This window comes from Siphateles boraxobius, unplaced genomic scaffold (genome assembly GCF_051911475.1).
Source record: "Siphateles boraxobius isolate OS27281-9 unplaced genomic scaffold, OSU_SipBor_1 9, whole genome shotgun sequence".
NCBI classification, from domain to species: Eukaryota; Metazoa; Chordata; class Actinopteri; order Cypriniformes; family Leuciscidae; genus Siphateles; species Siphateles boraxobius.
The window spans coordinates 10,453,692-10,481,143 of record NW_027509219.1 but is presented as its reverse complement, the minus strand read 5'-3'; the positions used below and the strand labels follow the sequence as shown (position 1 = coordinate 10,481,143).

The 27,452-nt window shown below is 38.0% G+C and overlaps 1 protein-coding gene across 1 annotated transcript; it reads right to left on the bottom strand.

The window, feature by feature from the left end:
- On the bottom strand, positions 1 to 27,452 carry LOC143732826 (protein bicaudal D homolog 2). Its single transcript, XM_077224252.1, has 10 exons — positions 27,231 to 27,452; positions 20,746 to 21,034; positions 14,647 to 14,859; positions 12,658 to 12,810; positions 10,599 to 11,060; positions 7,074 to 7,934; positions 6,064 to 6,243; positions 4,830 to 4,981; positions 2,595 to 2,928; positions 1 to 1,207 (listed from the first exon to the last, which is right to left on the bottom strand). The coding sequence occupies exons 2-10, from the start codon at positions 20,974 to 20,976 to the stop codon at positions 1,202 to 1,204; spliced, it is 2,592 nt and encodes an 863-aa protein (XP_077080367.1). The 5' UTR covers positions 20,977 to 21,034; positions 27,231 to 27,452; the 3' UTR covers positions 1 to 1,201.

Below are 27,452 nucleotides of genomic sequence, written 5' to 3'. Positions count from 1 at the left end.
GACATTGAAAACAACTTTATTTTTTCACTACATTTTTTTCCCTTCACAAACAAGACCTGAATTTTCATGATAATTACTATTCTGTAGGGTTGAACAATACAATATAAAAGAAAATTAAGTTAAAAAAATAAACAACAATTAAAATACAACAGGAAGCATTTTTGAAATATAGAAACATTAACGACTGAAAACAAGATGAAAGTGTTGACGGGTGTCGACACATCTTGCATACACACACACATGGTTCTGACAAGAACAGTAAAATATTGGTTGTGAAGGCCTAGTTTTTAACAAAACAAACCTATTGCAGGGAATGTAACATGCATGTAATCTGCACATGCATGCGTAAATGTCCATAATTAGTCTTAAAACAACATAAACCATTGCCATCATTTCAATAAACAAAATATTAAACCAATTATCTACAAATCTTCACTCAAAACTCCAACATATTAAGGCACTATTTTAAATCCTATTACAGTTTTCCCGTCAATGCGTTCAATGTTGACATGAACAACTGTCACAGCAGTTTTCCACTATCATACTAAACGAAAATAAATTGCATGTCTTAGGTTAACCCCGTGTTGTAGGTAGGATAAACTGGCAGTTTGTTACGTGGATTATTTTGCATGAGCTAATTAGCAGCAAAAGTCCTTGTACCTCTGCATAGTTGATCGTTCTGCTTACTGGTGTATGCATTTATTTAAAGGCCAATGCAAGTTACATGTCAATAACCAATGAGAAGTAGTAGAACTGCACAACTGGTCAGTTAGACCAGAGGAATGTCTTCATTGATATCTAAAAATTCAGTTTTTTAATGGCTAAAACCATAACAAGGTGTGCTTATCTATGGCTAGCATAATAAAAGGTCAGTCAGAGCCAGTTAGACTTCAAATAATACTGATCTCCAAGAGTTTTTGGTTTGGTACATATGTTCATAAATAAGGAAAAATCGTGAGATGACATGACGGGGTTTCAGCTTTCAGTGTCTTAAAGCTGAACGACTTGATCCAAACAAACAAAAACAAGACGAGCACATGGAAAACAGGCGAGAGAGAGGGTGGGAGAGGCACGAGAGACATGATGAGAGATCCAATGAGGTGAGGTCGGATGTGGATGCTGGGACAGGTCTGCAGGATGAGGGTGTTCATGAACATGGTCCATGTACACTGGAGCACAGAGGGTGGACACAAGGAGGCTTTCATTTCTGCAAAGACAGAGTGACACAGCAAGTCAAAGGGGTTCGTTCATACAAATGCCAAATGCTGAAACAGCACAAGTATTTTCAATATTGATAAGAAATGTTTCCTGAGCACCATATCCGCATATTAGAATGATTTTGAAGGATCACGTGACACTTAAGAAAATTCAGTTTTGCAATCCTTCTGAAAATTCAGTTTTGCCATCTCAGGAATAAATTACATTTTTAAATACATTAAAACAATAAACGGTTCTTCTAAATGATCATTTTACAATATTGCTGTTTTATTGTATTTTTGATCAAATAAAATATGCTTTGAGCATAAGAGACTTCAAAAACATGCATTGAATTTCACTAAAGGTAAGTGATGCAGAGAATCTATGACAGACGAGACACAAGAAAGATGACTGTACATTTTCATGCGTTTTCACTCGTTAATGACAGCTTTGATGACATGCCCAACTGTTGTTAGAAGTATCAACATCATTCTGAACGTCTCCATGTATGTTTTTGTAATCGTCTTATCGGAGTTCGTTGTAAAATTGTGTTACGTATGTGAACAACGGAGCAGTTACGTGGCTCTGTACTTCGTCTGGCGTGTTTGAGTGTGTGTTGACCTGTTTGCTGCATCAACACCTCTTTGCTGTTTTCGGAGTGGATCTTGTTGCCTCTTAATCTCACGACTCGGGTTGGAGATGATTTCCTCAACAAATTCCTGACATGACTTTGATTGGCTCGCTAACCTAGAGGATGTTTCGGTCCTACAGGCGAATGATGGTTTCCGGTGTTTATCTGATGGACTGTATGGAGCGGACTGACTGCTGGGAGATGCTACACTTGAGGTTGCCCGAGGGAGAAATTTGGATTGCGTTGTAGGTGCCGTATTAGAACAAGCAAAGCGACTCAAAGTAGTCCCCTCAGCGGATCGGGATTTAGAGACGTTAGACTGCTTTTTGAGAAACGCACTTTCTGCATTGGACTTTTTAGAAAGTTTAAGATCATTTTCCTCCATCGTAACCTTACGTCTTTTCTCTGATCCGTCAGTTCTACCTAATCGCGTGGCAAGAGCTTCGACTGAACGTGAGCCAGTTTTGGTCACGGGTAAAGATGTGCGACGTGCTTTAATAAACGTGTTACTGCGAAACGGTGCTGATACTTTCAGGCTGTTTGCCTGTGACTCATTAACTTTGGGTTGTCGTGACTGAATAGCAAAGGGTCCCAACCCTCCAGTAGAGTCATCTAAAGAGCGAGACGAACTTGAACCGTAACGCCGAACGAAAGTAGTGTCACGCACAAGCCTGACAGATTCTAAACTCTGCGTGGACGTAGAGGACTCGTGTTGGTTTGAGGCAGAAAAAGACGAGCATGAGGAAGACGACGAGGGCACTCTTACGGGGCTGCTGTGAAGGCTGCGAGAGAACACCCTCAAGTGGCTGCTCATGTTCTGCGGGCCAGTAGAAACCAGCACCGGACTGGAGCGTGGACTGCTTCTCATGGGGCTCCGAGGGGCTCTGCCTGATTTGGTCAGATGCTTGGTCCGGGAATAGCGTGGGCTCCCACCGTTACTGCGAGGGGACAGAGGGGTCTCCAGGTCCTCCAGCCGCTGGGTCAATGCCAGTTTCTGCTGAATGGCCATGCGGAGGAGAGAGTTGAGCGTCTTTTTCTCATCCTCAGCGGCGGCGAGCTGTCTCTGCATCTCATCTAACTGAGTTACGTACTGGTCACATCTGTGAAAACAGGGGGAGATAATAAGAATACAGGAAACGGGAATGGAGATAACATATAGAATGAAATAACAAAAGAATAAAAGGGATTACACTTTGCATAAACATCCCTTAAAAAATATTTTAGTTTTTATTAAAAACTGATGCAAGAATGTCTGGAATAGTGTTGTCTGTCTGTCCTCATGAGAACTGTGTTCTTTTAAGGAGAGACTTGTGCAAACTTACAATTTTAGCCTGGCGGTGGAAAAAGTGGAGGAAAAAAGTAATCAATCCCATAGATTTACACTGTAAATATCAAAAGGATCAAAACAGAAAGACACAGAAGAGAGTTCCTTTGGCTTGGGACTGTAACCAACCATCTAGTAACTAGAGGTCTTTTTAAAGGTGCTGTATGTCATTTTTTTTTGACTGCACTAAAACATAAAAAACCAAAATATGTTTGTAGATCTAAAGGAAATATGCTAAAGTCACATATGCGTTTCTTCGAAAAACAATGCTACAGCCAGTTATTCCACTTCAAAATGTGTGTTCCAAGTCAGAAAGTCTGTTATTGTTTTGGTCTGTGTGATCCTGAACACTGCCAATTTAGCCAATTAGCATTTCGACACCCCTAGGTTGCCAGTTAATGGAAAACAAAGCTTATTACAGCAATGGAAGCCAGAAAACGAACTGGGTCAGAGAACACATTCTACCCAACCTAAAAAGCCTCAGCATCCATCAGTCCAGAGACATATTAAACATGGACAAATACAACTAATTAACTTACAGTGCAAGGCTCGTCGCCTTCCATTGTCAATTTCGGCCGTTCCTGTTGCGTGTCCTCAATTTGGCAACCCAGCGTGAGTGTTGAGTCTGAGGAGGAGGGGGCGGGGGAAACAACTCTCTCCAATACTTAGAATTTGGACTGCAGTACCTATTTCAACCGCTAGCTGTCAATCTTACATACTGCACCTTTAAAACTGCTGATGATGATATTTTAGAAATGAGGGCGGCCGATGACAAGTATAAATTCAATACACAACCATTCAAAAGATTGGGGTTTTAGGTTTGTTGTTGTTTTTTTAAGAAATTAATAGTTATTCAGGAAGGATGCACAGTTAAGACATTTATAACGTTGAAAATTATTTCTACTTATATATAGGCTTTACATTGGCATTAGCCATCGAAAAAACAATATCGTTTGACCACTATATATGAGTTTTTATAAATGTTCTATAGAGGTCTAGATTTTTCCTTTTAAAGTTACATGACTCAAAACGTTATCCACGCTTCCACTACTCACTGTTCCCTTGACACTTGATCTATGACTTGAGCTCAGAGCGAGCTGCCCTCGCCTGCACACGGGATCAGAGAGCTGCACGTTAATCAGCATGTGAGAGGAACTCGTGGGAGAACAGGCCTTGAGATTATAATCTTATTAGTGTGCTTTTAAAACAGGGTCATGACTGTCTAATCTCTATGACTATATCCCAAAGACCTCTCATAAGTCTTTCAATAAATGTAAACAAACACTGCCTGCAGTCTTTCACCATGATGCAGGTTGTACTATGACTATAAAGCCTCTACAAATCCTTATATCACCTCAGCTGACGATTTATGATTTCTTAGCTAGCCCAAGACAATCCATGAAGATGATTAGATATAAAAGTTAAAACTACTAAAACTAAAATTGATTAGTTTGTTTTCTGAATTGACAAGGGAAACCTGGACTTTCAATTGGGAGAATCAACTTCTCCCATGAACTCATCTTCATTCTTTCCATAAATCAAACCAGTGTACAAACAACCAGTTTTATACTAAAACCCATATAGACAGGAGCTATGTGCTGCACGAATGATGACCTAAGAAACTTCCTTGGCCTGCGAGTACACAAAGCACTTTGTGCAAGTGTAATCCCATCATACCTGCTTGCGAACATGACCCGTAGGGTGGAGAAGGTGGCTGCATCTTCCTTCAAAGCCTTCAGTTCATTTCTCAGCTTCCTCATCATCTCAGACACCATGCTTTTCTCTGTCTCGTACTTTGTCTTCAGGTTGGTCAAAGCCAATTCGGCCGTCTGGGGGGGGAAAAAAACGACTAAATCAGTCATCACATCAAAAGAAACCATGTGCTTCAGTTTAGAAACATACTCTAAACTGCAGAGTAAAGGACATTACAAAACTGTTTTATCAATTCACAATAAAAGTAGTGATAGATTTGATATATAGGCCATGCCAAGTAGTTTACTAATATATGGCTATTGTTCATCACATCTAAGAGTTGTGTCTGCTCTGAAATCAACAGACAAACTTGTCAATGATAATATACATTTTCGGTAAAAATATTTTAAGTGTTTACTGCACTGTACAGGATTACAGCTGAAAAGTAGGGCTTTTCACATATGTAAAGCTTTTAACATATGTAGGAATTTTCAAGTTTCTGTACAATCTGTTCACACAATAAAAAAAGCGATTAATGCTTTTTTATTGTGTGAACAGCTTGTACAGGATCTTAAAAAAACAAGACCTTCCCTGATTTCCTAGGTAAAAGAAAGCCTGTAGACTGATTTTTATGTGAAGGACTCGGGACTATTTTGCCTTCCTGAAAATCAATGTTTACACACGCTAAACTGTTGTTTACTCTTCTTCCGTTCAAAGACACATTAAATGAATTCTTATACAATTACCTCATCTGTAAGAGCTGGGGCAAACATATCAACATCGCTATGATCAGATGCTTTCTAAACTGCTGCTTTCTCGCCACTGTCATTTTTGTTGTGTTTATTGTTAGTTATTGAGAGAAAAGCACGCAGCACATTTTTACAAACTCATCTAAACGTCGCTCTCAGCAGTGTGGGTGGCGTCGGGCGTTTGTTAAAAGTATATCGCTGCAAAGGTTTTTAAACTTCTTTTTATTTCTAAATAATTAAAAAAAACTATGCCATGAGTAAATGAGGTCCTTGCATATGCATAAGTAATAATTTGCTGGCTGCAGTTCACATCACGCCCACCGGTGTCACAAATAACAAGCGTTTCTGAATTCTACATATGGCCCCTTTAAATATAAATATTTGGGTAAAGGTTTTTTTGGTTAGAACTTTGAAATACATTTTTACTATTTAGTATGCATTTAATTATCTTACATATCTAACATCTGTACCTGTTTGTTGGCTTTTAGGACAGTTCTGAGAGTGGCTATCTGCTCTCTTTTGGTGCTCAGCAGGGACTTCAGTTTTAACACTTCCTCAAGCAGTGCATCTGTGTCACGGTCTGAATCGGTGCTTTCTCCTGCTGCTGGAGAGGACAACATGTTGCGCTGCCTGCACAGGTCCACCGCCACCTGAAAATTGAGCAAAAGCAAGTAAATAAATAAACGAAATGTATTTAAACAAGACATTTAAACACAGTGATGCTGACCGAAGTACTGAAAAAACATGACACAATATAAAATGCAAGGCGTACTGTACATAAAATAAAATTAATCAAACAATGTAAAAACTTCACATAAAAAAAATCAAAAGCTCCAAAGAATAAAGAAAAAGTATAGATTTAGATATTAATATTATAATTATGTCAACACTGTTTTGTTTACTTAAGTTGATTCGAAGCAAAAAAAAAAAAAAAGGCAGGCATCCTAATGCAGCCTTGTCAGATCGGTTCATATTCCATGCTTTACCTCCCCCCAAAAAAGCAGCTTAAAGGCTTACTATAAAATAATAGTCCACCCGAAATTCTGTCATCATTTACACACCCTTATGCTCCAAACCTCTATGAGTTTTTTCCTTTTGTGGAACATAAGAGATATAGATATATATATGAAAATTGTCCATACAATTAAAGTCAATGGCAACCAAAACTGATTGGATACCAACATTCTTTAATATCTTATTTTGTGCTCCACAAAAGAAAGTGATACAAGATTAGAGTGTCATGAAAATCATGACAGAATTTTCATTTATGGGTGAACTAACACATTAAAATGAAATGTTCCTTTGATAAGCTATATCTTGCAATTATTATCTTGTAATAATATCTTTTATTATTACTTTACATTTTTAACTGTCTTTATTTAAGGGTCTTCTATAACATTCTAGGTCATGAATGCAAATTTTAATGTACACTTCCTTTAATAATTTATTTATTATTCTACTATAAAGAGCTAAAACATACCTGTAAATGTTTAATCTGGCAGCGTATGACAGCTACCAGATTGCGCACATTAGTTGGGTCCCTGAAGTCTAATGTAGGAGACCCTGGACAACTTCCGCAGCTAGAGGACGTTTCTCCGCTTCCTCCGCTGCCCAAGTCCAACACTTCACCCGACCGCCTGTGCCTGCGGAAGGATCCGCGATAGTGGTGGGGCTGTGAATGGTTGTGCGTTCTCCCTGCTTGGGCTCCTTCACGATAGTAATCAAGTGTAACGCGACTAGGCGTGAGGTTATTACAAACACACACATGATGGTAAAGGTTAGCCAGCTCCTCAGAGAAGGCAAGAAGCTCCTCCTGCGCAACACTGAGGTGGCCTTCAGAGTCGGTGGCGACCTGTCGCGTAGCGCCGATTTCTCGCTCCAATTGTCCGATTCGCTCCTGGTCCTTACGGCTAGCAGTGATACACTGTCGAATTTGATCAGCGAGTTCTTGAGCTTCACCCCTCCACCGTTCTTTCTCCTGCTTGCAGCGCCCCTCCAGGGCCTTGGAGCGTTCACCAGCCTCTTTCAGCTCCTTGCGCAGATGTGCAAGCTCCTCGTTCGCCGCTTGCATGCGGCACTCTAGTACTTCTGTGCTTTTTGCGTCCACTTCGTAATAGTTGATGCCATTATCAGCCTCTTGGTTTTGAAGGGACCTGGGAGACAGGCTCATTCCATTCCCTTGTTCACAAGTCCTTTTTGAGACCGTACTCTGAAGGGTCTCCAAACATTGGGTCAGCTGATCCATCTTCATCTGTTGCTCACTGAGAGCATCTTTAGACTGGAGTAACTGCTGCTGAAGGTCATGCACAGTGCTGCTCAGTGTGGCTTTCTCTCTCTCCACCTGGACATGGGTACACAATATGGCTCTCAGCAATAGTATTGTCACAACACAAGGTTAATTCCAATTGACTTACTCAATCCTAATGTTTTGGATAGAAAACAACACTCGAGAGAAATTATAGTTAATAGACTAAAACTAAAAACTCTTTAAAGGAAGGACCATTTAGACTGATTTAAGTTAATTAAAGGGCTTGAAATTTAATCCACAATTATCTTAGGTTTGACTAAAGCCCTAATCGGACAGGATTACTTTAACATGGAGAGGTGGGGTTAAGTAATTATTACCTGACATTCTCAGTGTTTTTAGTCCCGTCCGAATTTGCCATATCAGTAATCATTATGGACAATGTCAGTAAAGATTACAGCGACTTCTACCTTCTGTAAAAAGGTCTGGATAAATTACCTCAGGTAATACTAATCCCATACGAATAGACCCGCTGCAAATATGTACGTAAATATTCCATCCTTTCCTGTTTATAAGTACGTTTCCATGTTTTTTCAAGTATGTAGGCGCTTGAAAAAGCATTCAGTAACGTTCTAGGCGGTGGGACAGGTCTGTGGCAAAACTCAAATGTTTTCCACATACCATTCAGATAAAAAAGAAGGTCGAAAGCACTTGTCAGAGGAACAAAACTTAATTTAGATTACGAACCGAATCCAATCAGGAACGTAACATGACGACAGGGAGATTACACCTCCCACTTCTGCTAGTTTTACTGAGAATTCTTATCCCGTGCGAATTGGCCATTAATATTACAGACCTGTTAATATTACAGACCTTAATATGACCTGTGGTCAAATTACATTACTCCATCTACCCTTGTAAAACTAATCCCATGCGAATAGGGCGTAAGTGTCAATAATTATGAAAATCACATTTGCCAATCACATTCCTTATCTCCACTCTATTCATGTCTCTCCTAAATCTCCTATCAGATAAAAGCAGCAAAACCAAAAATTTAGCTTAATAAATAAATCAAAATAAATAACGAAATCCATTATCAATTATACATTTTATAAATACATTTAAAAAAGAAAAAAAACTGGGCTATCTGCTAGGAAAGGTAAAAGCTGGGTGGGTGAAAGACACTGTTACTTAGTAAAACTGACTTTATGGTACATCATGAGCAGGAAGTGGTATGAAAAAGGAAGTAGTCATCTGTCAGATGAGGGTATTATGCATGAAACTGCAGAGTTAAAAATAAAAAGCCACAACATTTTAAACAGGCGTTTACATCCTGGGGTTTGAATGTTTTAAACTTTAGTCTGAGGTTAGATCTGAAGAGATGGACATCAGCCAATCTGGTTACTCTTTGATTTCACTTGCTTCCCTGATTTATAAACATAATCAGGAGTAATGAAACCCATATCATATTGCTAGAGCATCATTTCAATAATTTTGTGTTTTAAATAATTAAAATATCTTATTGAAATATAATATAATATAAGGGCTGCCCTTGTATTTTTTTTTTTTCAATTTAAGCAATTAGTTGACTAATCACATGTGTAAAAACCCATATAAATCACAATAATGAGCCTTTAATTGCACATATATACACACACACACACACAGACACACACACACACACAATACACAGCCAAGCGCAACAGCACTGCGCCAAAAAGTAATGATTACGAATGTGTTGTAAAAAAACAGCAAGGAGACTGTATAAAAATTTTAATAATAATGTTTTTGGAGTTTTCGGCTGCAGAGATGCCGACTCGTCATCTCCGCAGTAGTGGACGCGCCTATACGGATTACATAATCTGAGAATATTTTTTTATCCACTTGAATTGGTTGACAATCTCTTGACATTTTAAGCTTTTTATGGATATATTTCAGGCGAGAATGTAGTTATTTTGAAACCTCAAATATGTGACTCATATATAATCATAGTGCCTATTTTACGATCCGTTTGGAGTCTTTCGCAGATGCGAGCTCCAGGCCATCAGCGGCCGTTCAGCGCTCACGTACCCGCAGAGAACACATCTCGGATTTTTTGGATATATAACATTATGGACATTGACCTGAGTGAATGCTATATCAGAAGCAGGTAATACACTCGTTTAGTCGATCTCTCTCTCATAATACCATAATACTCTACATAATACAATAAGCTTCAATGAATCGACTGAACGTTTCTTCGTTAGTAGTTCTAAAGTGACATTTTAGAATTAGTAACGGAGGCGTGGGCTATACTGTCAAACTGTCAACTGAACGTGAGATTTAAATCCATGACACTCCGTTGTTGTTTCCTATTTATTTACTCCCTTGAGCCGTTTAACTGCGGTATAAACGCAATATCAGACTCGTAGCGGTGCGATATGGCTATACATCAGCACGCTGTGATCACCTTTGGCCTCGTGCCTATGGCCGAATCACAGCCATGCTGATACACAGCCGTATCGCACTGCTACTTGTGTAATATTGCTCATATAATAATAAGGTGGCTGTGTGTAGAATTTCGAATGAACAGTCCCCACTGTCCAAAAAGAAAAACATGCATTTAGTACCTAATTTGTATGTCAGTTTATGCAAAATCAAAGTCAGGAAGGAAAGAAAACAAATACACACACAAACAATTCTCTCAGATAGTTTAGCAAACTAAACTCCAGTGATGAACCTCTGAAAGAAAAATGCTGCCACAGCTCAAGGTTTCCTCACCTGCAGCAGTTGCTGCTTGAGTTTCTGGCTGTCGGACAGGTGCAGCTCACTCAGAAGGTCGGCCACCAGCCCAGGAGCCTGAGGTCTGAGGAACACGTCACTGTTTCTGGGTGTGGAGCACCTGTTTCTCTCCATCCCTTTAGAGTTATTATACCCACTGTCCATCTCCTCCTCCTCCTCCTCCTCCTCCTCTCCTCCCTCTTTGTCCTTCTCTCCATCCCGGCTGTCATCCAGCTGTAGCTCTAAGTGGCCAATAGAGTCGAAGGGGTTGAGGGTAAGGGCGGTGAGTTCTCGTCTCAGGCTGTTCTTCTGCTCCCTCTCTTCTTTCAGGGCCTCGAGTGCCTCATCCAGCTGGCGCTCTGCAATCTCCCTCAGACGCCCGGCCTCTTCCAGCTGTGCCCTTATCAGCTCCAGCTCCTCATCTTTATGGGTCAACTCCAACTTCACTGACTCAAACTCCACCTGTGGAAACAAATGTTAATATTCAGTGGTAGTCTATCTAGTTGTAATAGTAACGCACATACATATTAATATTACTTGTTGAAAAGATAGGTATAAGGATTTCATAGAAACTTAAATAGGCAGGTTTGGTTAAATAATAACTTTTTATCCAAACAAACTGTTAGAGATCTGAACGTGAAGACTAGCATTTATTAAAATTTTTAATTTTTGTACTTGTATTTTCTGTATTAATTTTAGTTTAAGTTTAGTAATTTTGGTGTGTGCTTTTGTAATTTTTTCATTCATTTTTCTATGTTTTTTTTCTATAAAGATTTAATTTATGGATAAATGGAAATTAGAAACTTTGCCTTGACAACTTACTGAAATAAGTTGAAGTTTTTCATGTAATATTTAGTTGTAAATATAGTCATGTAAACTAAAACTATTAAAAGACATTTTCAATAATTGACATAATTTATCCTAAATTATGGTTTATGTCAATTATTGAAAATGTCTTTTAATAGTTTTAGTTAGCAATAACAACACTGCCAAAGACATCAAGCAACTACTATTTCGACTAAGGTCACTAGAAGACATACACTAACTTCCGCTTGTCTACTTCCCATGTAGCTCCCTGCCTCCAAAACAGTGCTTATTTGTTAGGCTGGATTAGCCTGACTTTACGGATCTCATGTCATATAACAAAGATTACAAAGATTAATGGCAAATTATAATAAATAAAATATTTTACTAAGGAAAAATAGGAAGCCAGCTCTGTATCGTGACATCATAGCCACTGTTGGGCTTGCTCCTGATTGTGACTTTCACATTTACATTAAAATCATATAGTTTGTAAACAACAGATTTGAACAACTAGTTCAGTGCAGTGATTTTACTCTCATTCAGATACTTGCATAAAAAACAAATACAAATTTTGACCCCCGTGATATCAAATTATCTCCAGACCAATTTAACATCAAATGGGTTCAATTGTTAGCATTCAGAGTCACGCTACAGTGTCAATCCCAAACTTTGCATACAAGGAGAAATGGTGACATTAAATCACAACTTGCTGTTAAATTATTGAGACAACACATATTTGAGTTAATTCACTATGACTAGTCCAGTTATTAAAGTCAAGTCTTGAGGACAACTAAGCTTATTTGTGTATTTACTGTATAAATTCACCCTGAGCAAACCGGTTTTTAGTCCAGTAGGAAAGGCATTCTAGCCTGTGTGTCTGTATAAATATGCGGGAAGTGAATAAAACCTTTCTCTTGTGCGTTCACTCAGAAGGAAGGCTTTGTCAAAAATCAGCTGAGACTGAAGCACTACAACACAAGTGTTTGTACTGCAGTGACAGCAGCTGCAAGAAACGCATTAAAAGTCATAAGACATCTCTAGCGAAGCACATTCCACAAGGAGAGACTTATGTTCAGCAAACACTAAAAGAAAGGGCTTAACATTGCATGTAAAATTGCATTAGAGGATTACTATGACATATTTATGGGAAACAGCTGGCTATTCAATAAATACAGAAAACAATAACACAAACAATACTTAAATATGAGCCTTCTCCAGATCTGCAGCAACACCTCCCACCCATTTTCTCACACACCTGGTTCTCTTTAAGCACCGAGACTTGTTTCTGCAGCGAGATGTTCTCCTCTTCCAGCTCACTGTTATCCTGAAGCTGCTGCACCTCTCGAGTCTTGTACTCCTTCATCTCCTCTCTCGTACGGGTCTTCTCCATCTCCAAACACTCATACTCCTAGAGAGCAGAGGTAGTCAATCAAGACAGGTCCACAGAATTCACAACAGACCGAACAGAAGTAATTAGATCTGCACAGCAATTACATGGTGGTAGCTTCATAAAATGTTGCAGATGTAAATCCAATCAATAACAATTCTTTTAAGGCAATGGCTTCCTCAAATTAAATATCTGTCATGATTTACACGTCCACGTGTCATTCCAAACCTTACCTTGAACAAGAAATGTGAAGTTTAGCACAATGTGCTAGGTGCACTTTTCCATACTATAATTGAACTGAATGAAGACGGACATTGACATCAAACCTGGCATGACAATTTAATGCACTATGCAGAGATTGTGAGGCTATTTAGAATAAGGCAGAGTAGTATTAATATTTTTTTATTAAAGAACTTGCCAAATTTTCTATAGAATTTAAAAAATTCATTTTATCCTTTGAAGTGCTTGCTTATTAGCTAAAATTCATTTATTTTTCCCCACTAAAGTCATTATTTTTTCCATACAAGCTCTAAAAGGAGTAGTTCACTTTAAAATGAAAATTACCCCATGATTTACTCACCCTCAAGCCATCCTATGTGTTGTAAGAAAAAAAGATGTGGATGTCGAAGATCTCAAAAATGAAGTTTATTACAGCATAGCAGTAGCAAGGTACACGAAGCACCTTGGGTTCATCGGCGTCAGACTGAACCCAGAACATTCAAATCTTAAACCTTTTATCCTGTTACCGTTTACCACTCTTTGTTTTCTTTCAGTGTATATGACTTTCTTCTTTCAGATGAATACAACTGGAGTTATATTAATAACCACCCTGACGCTTCCGAGCTTGATAATGGCAGTGGATTGCAACCAACAGATTGAAGCTCAAAAAAGTGCATCCATCCATCATAAACAAACTTCAAACATCTCTGGTGTGTTAATAAAGGTTTTCTGAAGCAAACCGATGAGTTTGTGTAAGAAAAATATTCATATTTAAAACTTTATAAAGTCAAATAACTAGCTTCCAGCCTAGCTAAAAAAAAATGCTAAAAACTAGCATTTTTTTAATATAACTCCGATTGTATTCTTCTGAAAGAAGAAAGTCATATACACATAGGATGGCTTGAGGGTGAGTAAATAATGGGGTAATTTTCATTTTAAAGTGAGCTACTCCTTTAAATTTTACACACACACACACACACACACACACACACACACACACACACACACACACACACACACACACACACACACACACACACACACACACACACACACACACACACACACACACACACACAAATTTGTAATTCTAAGAAACAAAAAAAAAATGATAATTTATATATAAAATAAATATATTATAAAAAGTTTTTGGCCCTGTGTCTGAAATAAATTCTTGACCAAAGGCAAAAAATGTGCAGTGCATTACTAGCTTTAAATATGCATGACATTTATACATCTGTCACTAAAAAAAATGTGACAAGCATATTAGTGTATTGTACATGTACAATAATTCTGTTAGTTCACTATGGACTCTTCACTTCAAGCTGACTTTGAAACTAAACCCTGTTTTGTGTCACATGATCAGGCCTAATGAAAACAAGGACTCATATTTCTACTTTTACTTTGATCAGCTAGTATGCAAGCGGAGGTTACATTAATGAGCGCCATTTCAGCTCAGAATTTTCATTTGTTTAATCCTGTTACACATAAATATAGCCTCTTAGCATATGAATCCTATTACACAGCTCATATAACAAAATCAATAAGCGTTTTATTGGACTCGTGTCTATGTGGTCAGGAACAGTAAGGCACATTTTTATGTAAAACTGGCCTCCTGACTGATGATGGTGTTTGTACCTTCTTCAGCTGGCTGGAGAGCCCGGACAGTCTCTCGTTTTCAGCCAAAGCATTGGCCAGCATGACACGGGCCTGTTTAAGCTCCGCCTGCAGCTCATCCATGCGAATCTCCATGGCCGTCTCTTTAGTGGCCGACTCTTGCAGGAGCCTCTCTTCTCGACTTTCCCCATCTGCAGCTGCACGCTTATGGCTGCTCACGGAGTCTGCCAGAGCCTATAAACATTTACACCAATCAAACACTCTCATCTACACCATAGCCAAGACTCTGAATTATTACACTAGAAAAGTTATTGCCAGTTCCCAACAAAAGAAGAAACAAAACAATTTAGTTGATTGACTGAATGAACAAGCAGCATTGACACAATTTACAGCCCTCTGCTATTTTGCGTGAATGTCTGAAATTCTTCAGAGCTGTTGAAAGTTAAGAAGTTGTTAGTTTCAAAATTATTTTGAGTAATTTGTTTACTTGCCTAGCCAATAAACAACAGTAACTGTATTGAGAGCCGACGAAGTGAAAGTTTACATTACATTCCACTTTCATTGGCAAACAGAGGGTGTAATTACATTACAATGGGTTTAACTCATGCTAAAGCCGCTTCTGTGCTTGGACAAACCGTAACAAACATACCCCAGACTGTCTCGCACTGATTGAACTGTTACCAGATGAACCAATACAGGACAGGTTGCCTAAGCGTAACCACACACTTTTCTCTGAACATTACAATTTGAATCATGTGAGAAAAAATGTGGGAATACATGCTTGTGCTGCTCTATAATTAATGATGAAAGTAAGAGTGAAGAAGGAGAAGTGAGTGTACATGAGAGAGCCTGTAAGAGATATGCAGGGGAATTTATACCTCTGTACATTATGTGTAGGAGCAGAACATGGTTTAAAAGACAGAAAATAAAGATGTCCCCCAAAATGATGTCCTTACGTGAAACACAAAAGGAGATGTCAGAATATCTCAGACAGCAGCTCTATTCCATACAACAAAACAGAAGGTGATTTATGAGACTAAGCTCTGAAGCGACAAAAAAAGCACCATAAAAGTATCAAAAGTGGTCCATGGTTCTGAAGACATGCAATTGTAGGGCTGCAGCTATCAATTATTTTAGTAATCAAGTATTCTAAATTCAAATGTCCACTGAATCTTTAATATTTGGTCACTTCTATACGATAGAAATGCAACAGCCGCTGTAATTTCTTGAGCAAGAACATGTGCACATCAAAACATGCAAACTCAGTGCGAGGGTTTAAACTTTTATATACAACAATTTGGATATTTAGAAAAATATTTATATATTCTCCTGCTGTGCTGGCATAGATTTACAAATGAGTTACGTTACAAATCTTGTGAAATGCCGCAAACTGCATTCCCAGATTAATGTTATTAGCAACCCAAACTCAAAGCATGCAGAGATGGAATTGGAGTGCAACTACTTTGAAACACAAACCGCGTCCGACTTTTTGCATTCCCAAATGTGCGTTATTGGAAACCTGAACAAACAGCACATGCAGAGACTGAGTTTGCGTAGAGCAGCTTCGTAGCGGAGGTACTTTTAACATGTAATCTGCGATAATGTAATACCTAATGCAAATAATTCAAGCATCTGGCTTCTCTGTGGAAAAAAACAGTGCATATATTTATTTAACTGAATCGCAGCCTTTGTGACTTCTCAATAGCACTATGCTATATTATGATTTTAAATGGTTTTAAATATATCGCGTAGCCTTAGAAAACAGTGTAATATGGCAGTTCATGAATTGTAGTCCATGGAACGCACCACTTCTGGTATTTTTCCGGTTACTCGACACCGGTAAATTGCAAAATCGAGTACTCTAATGGAGGAATCGTGACAGCTCTAAATAATTGTAACTGCAAATGGGCCTTTTTTGTATTATCGAGAGTTACTATTATAGGTTTTATAAATATTTTGAGGGTTTTTTGTTTTCATTTCAATTAGTTTCAGTAATTTCGTTGTGCATTTTGTTGTCTATAATTTTTATACATTTTTATTTTAGTAAATCAAGTTAAACTAAATACAAATTAGAAGTGGTTGTAACTAGCAGAAATAAAACAAGTTTCTTTTATTTCAGTTTACATTTTTTTATGGGTTTAGTATTAGTTAACTATAATATAACTGCTCCACATCTTTCATGGGAGCTCTCAAACACAGAAGATCAAATGGCCTTTGGCTTCAACACACTATTTTTTTAATTCATTGTATGGAAAAGAGCTGCTTGGACATTCTGCTGTAAATCTTTTCTGTTTCAAGATGGCAAGAAAATAATATTGATTTGAAACAGCACAGGAGAGGCGGGTCAGTAAATATTAATTTGCGGATGAACTAGTGAATGAAACGATTCAATAAAAGTATTAATTAGTAGAATCTTAAAGCACTAAACAGGAAATGACGACTGCAATGTGAACCACATCTACATCTCTAGAATATCACACTAGACCCAGATCTGTTCACTCCAGTTTTCGCACTCTACCACACTCACCTACTTTGCAGATTTCATGCTCTACTAATCAGACACACACGCAGAGAGAGAAATACATGAGCCTAATCTTCATACCAGAGGGAGCAGGTCAACAATGTACCACATGTGTAAACTTCATATAAAATATGAGTGACATATTAGCCGAAGTTGGCCAGCCAATAATGCATGTGCACATATAATGTCCTCAATGTGCTGCAGAATTTTTAGAACTGTTAAAGTCCAAACGCAGGGATTTTGGGCCACAGATTTATGTAATAAATCAGTTTCATAAAAAAAGCTCATTCATCGCAGGCTTACAGCCTATTTGTTTTCTTTGGCCATGGACCACAAAGACTGATCTGTCTGAACAGATGATCTATTAAAAAGGTTATGTACATGAAATGGGAACATATTAATACATATCCTCAATTTTAAAATTCAAGAGACCCCCTTTATGTCAAACTTAAGAAAAATAGCTATACATGTTCCAATAAAACATTTGGATTTTTTTTAAATGGGTAAACAAGGCAATTTAAATAAATACAAATGACCTGATAGTCTGGCAAGAAGTAAAGTCCTTACATTTTCACAGAAGCTCATTAATCTAGAGAAAGATAGGTCATTTTATCATTCATTATACCATGGTCTGGGTGAATACTCGATTCTGATTGGCTGCAGGGTGACCGTTAAAAAGTGATAGAGGACACCTAGTAAAGTAGTTCTGGTGAAACTGCCTGTTTACTGTTTTTAGATTAGCCTATTCAATGATTATTATCAAAAGAATAACATGCAGACCACTCGATCAAGCTCTATTTGGCTTGATAAATCATCAAAACTACACCATTTTCCTTTTTGCCATCATTTGTACAAATATCTGACTAGCTACTTCTGGTTAGTCCCCTGGGTCCCAAAGAACTGTTTATGTGTCATGTGATTATCATTCAATTTTAATGTCAAGTTTTGGTTTGGTGAGTTTTTACAGAGTTCTGCAGGGAAAAGCTTTTCATCATCCCCAAGTTTTCAACCTAAAATGAAAAGACAAATCCTGCAATGATAAAGGGAAAGCAGGTCACTGAAAGTGGTGTCCTATCTCCAGACAAAACATACTATCCATCTTTTAAAGTGTAAATTGCAGGTTAACCACCACAATCAATTGATGTGTTAATTAAAGTGCTCAATATATATATATATATTTAAAAAATTCTGTCTTAAAATGCGTTAAAATAACATTTATTGGGGTTTCTTCAAAGGTAGCATGTTTTTTACCGTAACTGGGTGATGACGTCATAACAGGGAGTAGCAACCCGGAGTAGCAACCCGGAGTAGCAACCCGGAGTAGCAACCCGGAGTAGCAACCCGGAGTAGCAACCCGGAGTAGCAACCCGGAGTAGCAACCCGGAGTAGCAACCCGGAGTAGCAACCCGGAGTAGGAACCCGTACTCTGCAAGATTCCTACTGTTTGCGGTTTGACTATGGAGAACGACTGGGAGACTGAAGAGGTGGGAAACCATCAAATTCTTGATGGACCGCAGCCCTTACAATTTTGAACCAGTCAGGCGTGAGAGAGGGGAGGAAATTGTCAGAAATCATGGCCCTCAAAGAGTTATTAATGCTTGGTGTGAGGAAAATTAGTGGAGGGTTGGCCAGGTTTCCTGGTGAGTAGCTAGAGCTAGCCTAGGTTAGCCTGGTGCTAGCCCGGATAACATTAGGAAACAAGCTAAAGTCTTTTCAAAACTTGCCGTCATGTAGAATAGCAAGAAGGGACAACAACTGAAGACATTATTTATTTACATGGTGTTAGTGGTCCTAATCAGAGCTGTAGAGATGCACACACTGCACAGGCACAATGGCGCTTTTGCTGGCATCTGTTAACAGAACGCGATATTACCTGAGCTAAAACGCAACAAATTAACAATGCTTATTGCCAGAAAGAAAAAAATAGATCGATGTCCCTATCGCTGTGTTTGACAGGTGTTTGTTTGGGCTATGCCAACCAATGGAATCAGCAGTGGAGAGTATGTGCTGTCGTTTGGTGAACGCGTTTTGGAGTTTAGTGGAGCAGCTCGACCCGCGACCGGCAAATCTGACATGCCTTACGCAGCATCCTGGTTTTGACACATGCTGCCTGAACCCATTTGTTTTGCGCATAGCTTACTCTCATTTCAGGCAGGATCACGGTCCTCTTGAAGCCATCACACACGAGTATGTTTACAATTCAGTAATTTAATTAATCACTTCTGAATCTAAAAAACGTTTCTACTAAAATCAGCTCGCTTCGTAGCCACAAACTTCACCCAGGCACGAATCAGCCGTTTGTCCTTGGGGAACTTGTGGAGCCTCTCTCCCGTATTAGAAGTATTTGTACATCCCGCACAAACACAATGGTTCACCATTTTTGTTACTTGCCGTTAGACTAACGGTAACTCTAGGCTTGGAGTCCCTTTTATGACGTCACGCCCAGCCTAGTGGAAGGAAGGGGGCGTGCTTAAAACCACTGTAAAACGTACCAACTTTTCATTTTATATTCGGCATTTTGGTATAAAAAAAATAAAAAACAATGGTGGGCGGTTCTTATCTTTATGTTTAATAAGCACATTGCATTATCTTCATGAAAAATGTAACCTGCAATTTACACTTTAATAACACCACAAGGATATGAATCACACAGGGATGGCGATGATTCTGATCATTCAACAGAAGAAGAGTAAAGAAAAACATCCCCAGGCTAGTCGTGTAACAGCTAAACGACATTACTTCTCAATGCTTGATAGTTAGGCCTACTTGGACAAAATCCCTTTATGGAAATAGCACTTCAGGAAGCAAATCACAAGATCAATGACTCTTAGTGGTTCTGAACTGGTTGGTCATGAGTAAAACAAACAAATTAATAGGCTTTTCAACTTTTAAAAGGAAAGCGAAAACCCATTTTGATGTCAAAGGTTATGTCTCCACTGTCCAATCAAATTCTATATACATCAACAAATTCATCTGTTTTCAGATGCAAACATTAACAGGTTGTGATTTGCCCTCATCGCTCATCCTCAAATAAAAAAACACACACTCAGAGTCAAGGTAATAGGAAACATGACTACATTTAACACAGACTACATTTAACACAGGTTCACTTGCTTCAATAATAAACACAATTTGTGTAGACAACAAAGTTTTGTGCGGCAAATTATTGTCTTCCGAGAGAATTAAACCATTTAGACAACAAATACTCATACCTATGCCATAAATCATTTCACAAGTTTCCTTTGCCCATATAACCTTTAAGCTAATAAGGTTAAGCGTATTTGGCTTGCTGTCCGTGTAATTGAAAGATTAGATGGGCTCACTCCTCCCGAAATTAAGTTTATTATTAAATTATTATTATTTCCAAAAATGAAACAATTAAAAAAAATTTTTAATTTAGTACAACAAACCATTTTGGAACAGTGTTAAACCATAACTTGACATCAAATGCAAAGTCTGGATCCTGAAACGATTAATTGCGATTTAATAACAAATATCACTGGGGGGAAAAAGCTCTAGTTTCATGTAACAATTCCTCAATACCTAAATCCAAGCTTCTGCCACTCTTTCCTTCTTTCTATATCTTTCTCTTGACTGACCTCTCTGAGCTGTTGCATTTCAATCTTAAGGGCTTCATGTTCTTCTTCCAGCTGGCTGTGTTTGGTGTTCAGAGCAGCGCTCTCCTCCAGAACGGCCAGGCCGTACCGTGCAGCCTGTAACTTCTCCTCATTGGCCTCCTGGAGTTCCGCCGTCAGCCTCTCCACCTCTGCTTGAAGCCCCCGCTCTCCTGCTCCGATCCCCTCCACCTCTCCATCACCCTCCTCCAGCATCCTCTGCCCAACCTCACGCTCCGGCCGAGAACAGACACGTCACTCCTGTCTCGTCATCCTTGAAGTCAGCAGGAAGACATGGGCTAGAGTTAAGGCCAGTTCTACACATGTACTGATAAATATATTAGCATCCACACCAATGGACTTATAAGCAGGCCCGCACGGAATACTCGCCCGCAGATTGTAGTGCCCGTCATTGACAAGTACAACCTTCGCGTGCGCGATTGTGAGGGGAAGTAGGCTGCGCTGATTGATGTTACGCTTTTTTAACGAGAAAGTGAACGTTTAAAATGTCTAAAATAAAACTGTACGCCGAGGAATTAAAGTAAACGTCACTTGTCTGCAAAAAATCACTGCACAGGAGAGAGCAAAAGAATTTGCGAATAATTTTTATGAGGATGGGGGAGTTATGTTTTGTAAAGCCTGTCAACACTCTTGTTGATTACCTGAGGCGACAGACGACACTGGAGAATCTCAAATCCGCTCTCCACAAGAACAGAGAGGGGAGTGCTCTTGGTAAGTTTTATTTACTTTGTGTTGAAAAATAATGAAAAGTGTCACTATCCAAAATACAACCAAAATTTATCATGATGAGAACAGTGCTGGGTGGTGTATGATATATATTTTCTACTATTTGCTACTGCTATACCGGCGCAAAGCCGAAATAACTGCGGTCAAATGACTTTTTATTATTCTAAATTACTACTGATAGTAAATTACTATTTTATTTAAATTTATTTTTTATGTATTTATTTAACAGTTCTGTAATTGATTGTCACAGCAGTATTTATTTAAAAGTAATTTATAGCTATTAAAAGTAGTTCATTATTTTATTTACTTTGGTAGGTATTCATTTTGCTCTATTGTTGAATGATTATCAATTGTATTGTACACAAATCATTAAATAAACAATTGCATAAGTAATATTTTCTCTGTCGTTTAGTGGATGGACGATAAGAAAGATCTAGTTTTGTTTTAAAAGTTGTTCTATTTGTATTGTGAACCTCAAATAAAAGTTAAGTGAATATTTTATATTTTATTTTGTAATGTTTTCATTTCCAATCCTCGAAGATCTTTTTAACACATTTTAAATAATTCCAGATTTTTCAACATAAAAAATATATAAATAAATAATAATAATAATGCTATAAACTAGGGCTGCACAATATATCGAAATTATCGAAATATCGCAAATGTATATATCGCGATATGCATATCGCAACAGCTTGCAATAACTGGGGTCATGAATAAAAGACAAAGAGAAAATCACTAACTGCTCTTGGCTGAATAACTTTTGTAGCTTTAATAAGAATCAGTATATATTTCATTCATACAGTGAAAACTAAGCAGTGTTTTATTTATCTGAATTGATTATTCAGTTTCTGTTGTGAAATAAACCTAATGAATCAGAAAGAGCTTTATTGCCAAGTGTGCTTACACACACAAGGAATTTGTTTTGGTACTGAGGCTTCCAGTGGACATATACAAATACAACAAGAAACATAATACTACAAATTATAAGAATAAAAAATAGAATATACATTTTTGAGAATAAAAGTATCACAGTTGGGTTTAGTCAGAATAGTTGTCATTTTCAGATTTACAGATTATGAACATATTTACAGTGTTTTGAATATTATAAATAAATAAATCTACATATAAGTATCACCTGAGTTGTAGATGTAGAATAAGTAATAATAATAATGATAATGTAGGATAAGCTGAAACCCTAAACCCGTGATTTACACTGATGTTAAAATTAGCTAGTTCTGTAGCGTCGCATCGATGACGTCGACGCTTCGACGTCAAAATTACGTCGACACTTCTTTATTTATTTATTTTTTGCACCGTTTCCGGCGGTACAGCTCGCCACCACACGTGGGAGACCGAAACATTGCAGAATGGAGGACGAAGACAACGAAGTGGATGTGCTTTCCATTAAATGAATCACACACAGTAAACAAACCCTTAACAAAAAAAAAAACGTTGCAAATTAGACGCGCAAACTGGGTGCCGGTGCGGTGACACGTACATGCTCGGGCAGATTCGGCTTGAAGTCGTTCATCGCTTTCAGAAGTTGCATGGATGTGTTCTTGTCAAAAAAGAATGTGAAAGTTATATAATTTAACTATATTTTAAAGATGATTTAAGTTTATTTTACACACTTTAAGCATTATCGTATCTAGGGCTGTAGTCAACCAAAGAAATCCTTAGTCGACCAAAGTCTTGTCCTGCGCAACGATTAGTCGACTAAAAAAAAAAAAAGACGCGATGTTTTGATTGAACATTTTTTTAACAATTGTCATAGAGCATTTATAAAACAACAATGAAAAAACATCAAAAATAGATAAAACTATAATAATAAAACAAATCATTGAATTCTTTTTTTTTTTACTGCAAAAAGTGAGGAGCACTGTCCTAGGTCTATAGTAACAGTCACAATCGCGCACCTGACCACACCACATGCTACAAAAAAAAACTGCTATCTGCCACAATGAAAAATCCTAACAAAAGCTCTCGTTTATACAGGCTGTAGGCTATATTCTTCTTTACTTTCAAAGCTATGGGTTAACTTTTGTCCAGCCGATCTAGGAGTTTTAAAACAAACACACACAAAAAAACCCCAAAGAGCCTAAAAAACAATCCTAATAATAATAGGCTGTATTGTAGGACTGCATATAGGTTTATTTTCGTTTTGTTACATTATTTAGGCTATTTTCAAATGCGTCAAGTGTACAAATAAAAACAAAAACATATCAAGAAAACATAATCTATTGAGTCAGCATGATAAAGCCGTTAAAGGGACTGCTCACGTCTTTTGCGCGCTCAAGTTCGATTTCAAATGTAGGCGCGCGGTGTGCACGCTCATGATGGAAGCAACGCGGTCGCGGTGCGACGCGCTCTTTTTTTTCCAAGTGCGTCCACGCCGCATCGAGATAAAAACATATAGTGTATAAAAACATAAAAACCGAAAACAAGTAGCGTTCTAACTGAATGAATACAGCTAAACTACCTATATCCCTTACTGAGCATGAAGCAGCAGCGCAGCCAGCCACAGGTGCGAACCGAGTTTTCTATGTGTGTGCGCTAAACTGTGGCGCTGTTACAAAATAGCCTAAATTAAAGCATTTAAAGTTGGGGATAAACCATAGGCTAATTATATTTAGAATACAGTAATATATAACTGCTTATAAAGGAATAAATATCAAGGAGTAAATCATTGAAAATTTCTTTCTATTGGTAAAGAAAAAAAAAAAAATGCAACTGGTGGACCAATAAGAATGTCAGTCGACCGAGACTGCATCGACCGATTAGTCGACTAAACGACTAAAGTTGACAGCCCTAACTGTGCCTTCACACCGCCGCCGGCGAGAGCGTCAAAGTGGCCGGAAGTCATTCATTTTCAATGAGAGCCGGCGGCGAGCTCCGGCGAGAGCGGCGCGGCGCGTCTTGGACGGTGAGAGCGGCGAGGAGAGTTGAAGTCAGGTCAACTTTATGGTAATAAGCAATGACGCGGTTCGGCGGCAACCAATCGGAATATAGAAGTGCTCCGTTTGAGAGGAGTCCAGAGAACGCAGTCCTGTAAACTTTGGTTCCGACCACATTAGTTCCCAAGCAAAATTGAGGAGGTTGATCATTTGAATTTGATAAGAAGGCACGCAACACTATTTAGGCAATATTTTCGCGCTAGAACGCTTGTTTTTCAGCAGGAATGCAAAATATAATAGCACTTAACCATGAACACAGAAGCCACACCACACAAATGGCTTTTAATTTGTTTATTTCATTAGCAAAGTTTTTTCTATCGATCAATTTTCTGCAAAAATAACGATCGACATGCTTGTTTGCTTTGTGGCCCCTTTAAATAAGTTGTAAAAAAGACCACGCGTTGGATCTACGTCAGAGCATCAGAGCGTCCACGAATCTTTCCACGGCGTCGCTGGCAGGGCGGCGAGAGCGAATTTTGCCGCTCTCGCCGGCGGCGGTGTGAACGTACAGTAATCGTATCGCATTATTTAATGAGTTATCGCATATCGCACTTTTCTTTAATATCGTGCAGCCCTACTATAAACAATAATATATCTTGTGTGTTTACATTGAAAATATTATATATAATTAATTCCACAGATTTTTCCAAAATTCAGCACAGAAATCACAAAAAAGTCCACAGATTGCGTGTGGCCCTGCTTATAAGCGCACACTGCAGTTGTTGTCTGTTATTTTGAAGAACTCACACATTTTGTACTCGAGTGGATTTTTACTGGCTGTTTATTGTTTTTATCGATAATCAGCTGGTGGAAAAAATGTCCAGAAAGTGATTCCAATAATATCGTTCCTCTGTGTTGTTATCATTATAGCCATGCCGTGCACTTTCCTATTCTCATAAAATTAGAAAAACTCTAGAAACTTTAGGCTATAAGTTCATTTTTGAAAGAACAAAAAGTCCCTAATGCTCAACAAAACTGCTTTTATTTGATCAAAAATACAGTAAAACTGTGAAATTATTACAAAAGTTTGGGGTCAGTAAGAATTATGTTTTTAAAAGAAGACTATCCAAGGTGATACCCCAAAATTTTGAATGGTAATAAAAATAAATAATAAATAAATGCTGTTCATTGATTTTTCTATTCATCAAAGAATCCTAAAAAAAGAATAAGCAGGATTGTTTGTTATAATATATTATAAAATATAAAATGTATAAAAACATTTTATAATATATTAAAATAAAAAGAGTTAAGAGTTATTTTAAATTAAAAATTATTTTAAATATGACTGTTTTTACTCTATTTTGATCAAATAAATGCACAGCCTTGGTGAACACAAGAGACTTCTTTAAAAAAAAAAATTTAACTGTAATTATTCAGAACTTTTGATCTGTAGTGTATTATATATTAGGGGGCACGGGCCTTTAATGTGATTTTCCTCTTGTCTAAACTGCTATTTTCCAATGAAAGTTGGTGATTATTGCTTTTCTTGGTTCCCATTCACTTTTATTGTATTGAAAATGAACAGTTTTGACATTCTGGGCTGCGTTTCCAAAAAGCATCATAAGCCTAAGTTGATCGTAGAGACCATTGGTGGCAATGTTTCAACAATCAATTTAGGCTAACAGTGCTTTGGGAAACGCAGGCCTGCCAAACATCTTGTTTTGCGTGCCACAGAAGACAGTAGAATGGGTTTGGAACAACATCATGAACTTTCACATTCATGATTTCGAATGTGTATTAAAATTAGCATATTATCAGTCTAAACATAATGAAGCTTCTTCAAAAGCAACTGCACAGCTCGAAGACCCCAGACTTAACATTATTATGAGATTATCAGAGCTGTTTCCCATCAGACCAGCAGAATTCAGCCCAATGAGATTAACTCTAGTAGCTTAAAAGACTTTTACACTTTCACTCCAGCAAGCTAATGTTATATGTCCATCTAATGACATGATGGTTTTACATGGATTACTGAACGGATAGCTCATCCAAAACTGAGAATACGTCATCGTTTACTAAACCTAATGACTTTTTTTACTGTGGAACACACAAGAAGAATTAATGATAGTCTGAGTCACCACTCAAATAGTGGCAGAATTGTCATTTTTGGGTGAACTGTCCCTTTAACATCATCCAATATGTCTGTGTACGTTAAACCGAGTGTTTCAAAACAACAGAAGAAACACTGACAGTTAAGTTATTCCTTTAACTTACTCCTGCTTTCTCCCATAAGCAGTGGCGCTTTTAGGATTCTATCTAGGTTGTGCCAAAAAGCGTCATTTTTGGTGGCTTACTGACATTTCTCAGTTCAGGAAGTTATCTTTAATGTAACTTATGTTATAACACTTCATAGCAATAAATGGACGAATTGGGTTGGTCAGACTACAAAAGCTCACTGTTAGTAACAATATGTTGGTTTCTAAACCTTTAGGTTTTTTTTACCAGGTGACTTTGTAAATTGTCAAAACATTAACTTTAGCTAGTTTGTGAATAGTTTGCGGTAGCCACGGTGCTAACACATAAAAAACGTTACGGTCCTCTTGGATTTTGCTATAACGTTAGGTAACAAAACATTTTTCTTGTCATTATAAAAGCAGCAAATGTTGCCAAAAATGCCCAACCGTCCATTTGCAGAGGTAACGTTAACGTTATCTTTATAAGGTCACTACATCCGCCTTATTTTTTATTTGCTACAAGGTTAGCTTAGGATAAATTGTCAGCTGGTGCTTGCTAAAGATAAGAATGTCCCTTTTAATTGTCGCTTACCTTTAGATTTGGTTGACAGAATCATGCAGTAAACGAATGAAACATGAATTTGAGCTTGAAGAAGATCAACCCTGTCCTTACGCGCGCTCCAGAAGTCAGCCGTTTGAATGAATATACGAGCACGAGCACAACTCAGAGCTCAACAGCCAATGACGAGCGTCCACTTCCGCCTCACGCTTGCGCAGCTTCAGTAAACTTGACACAGCGTATGTGGTTCTGTCG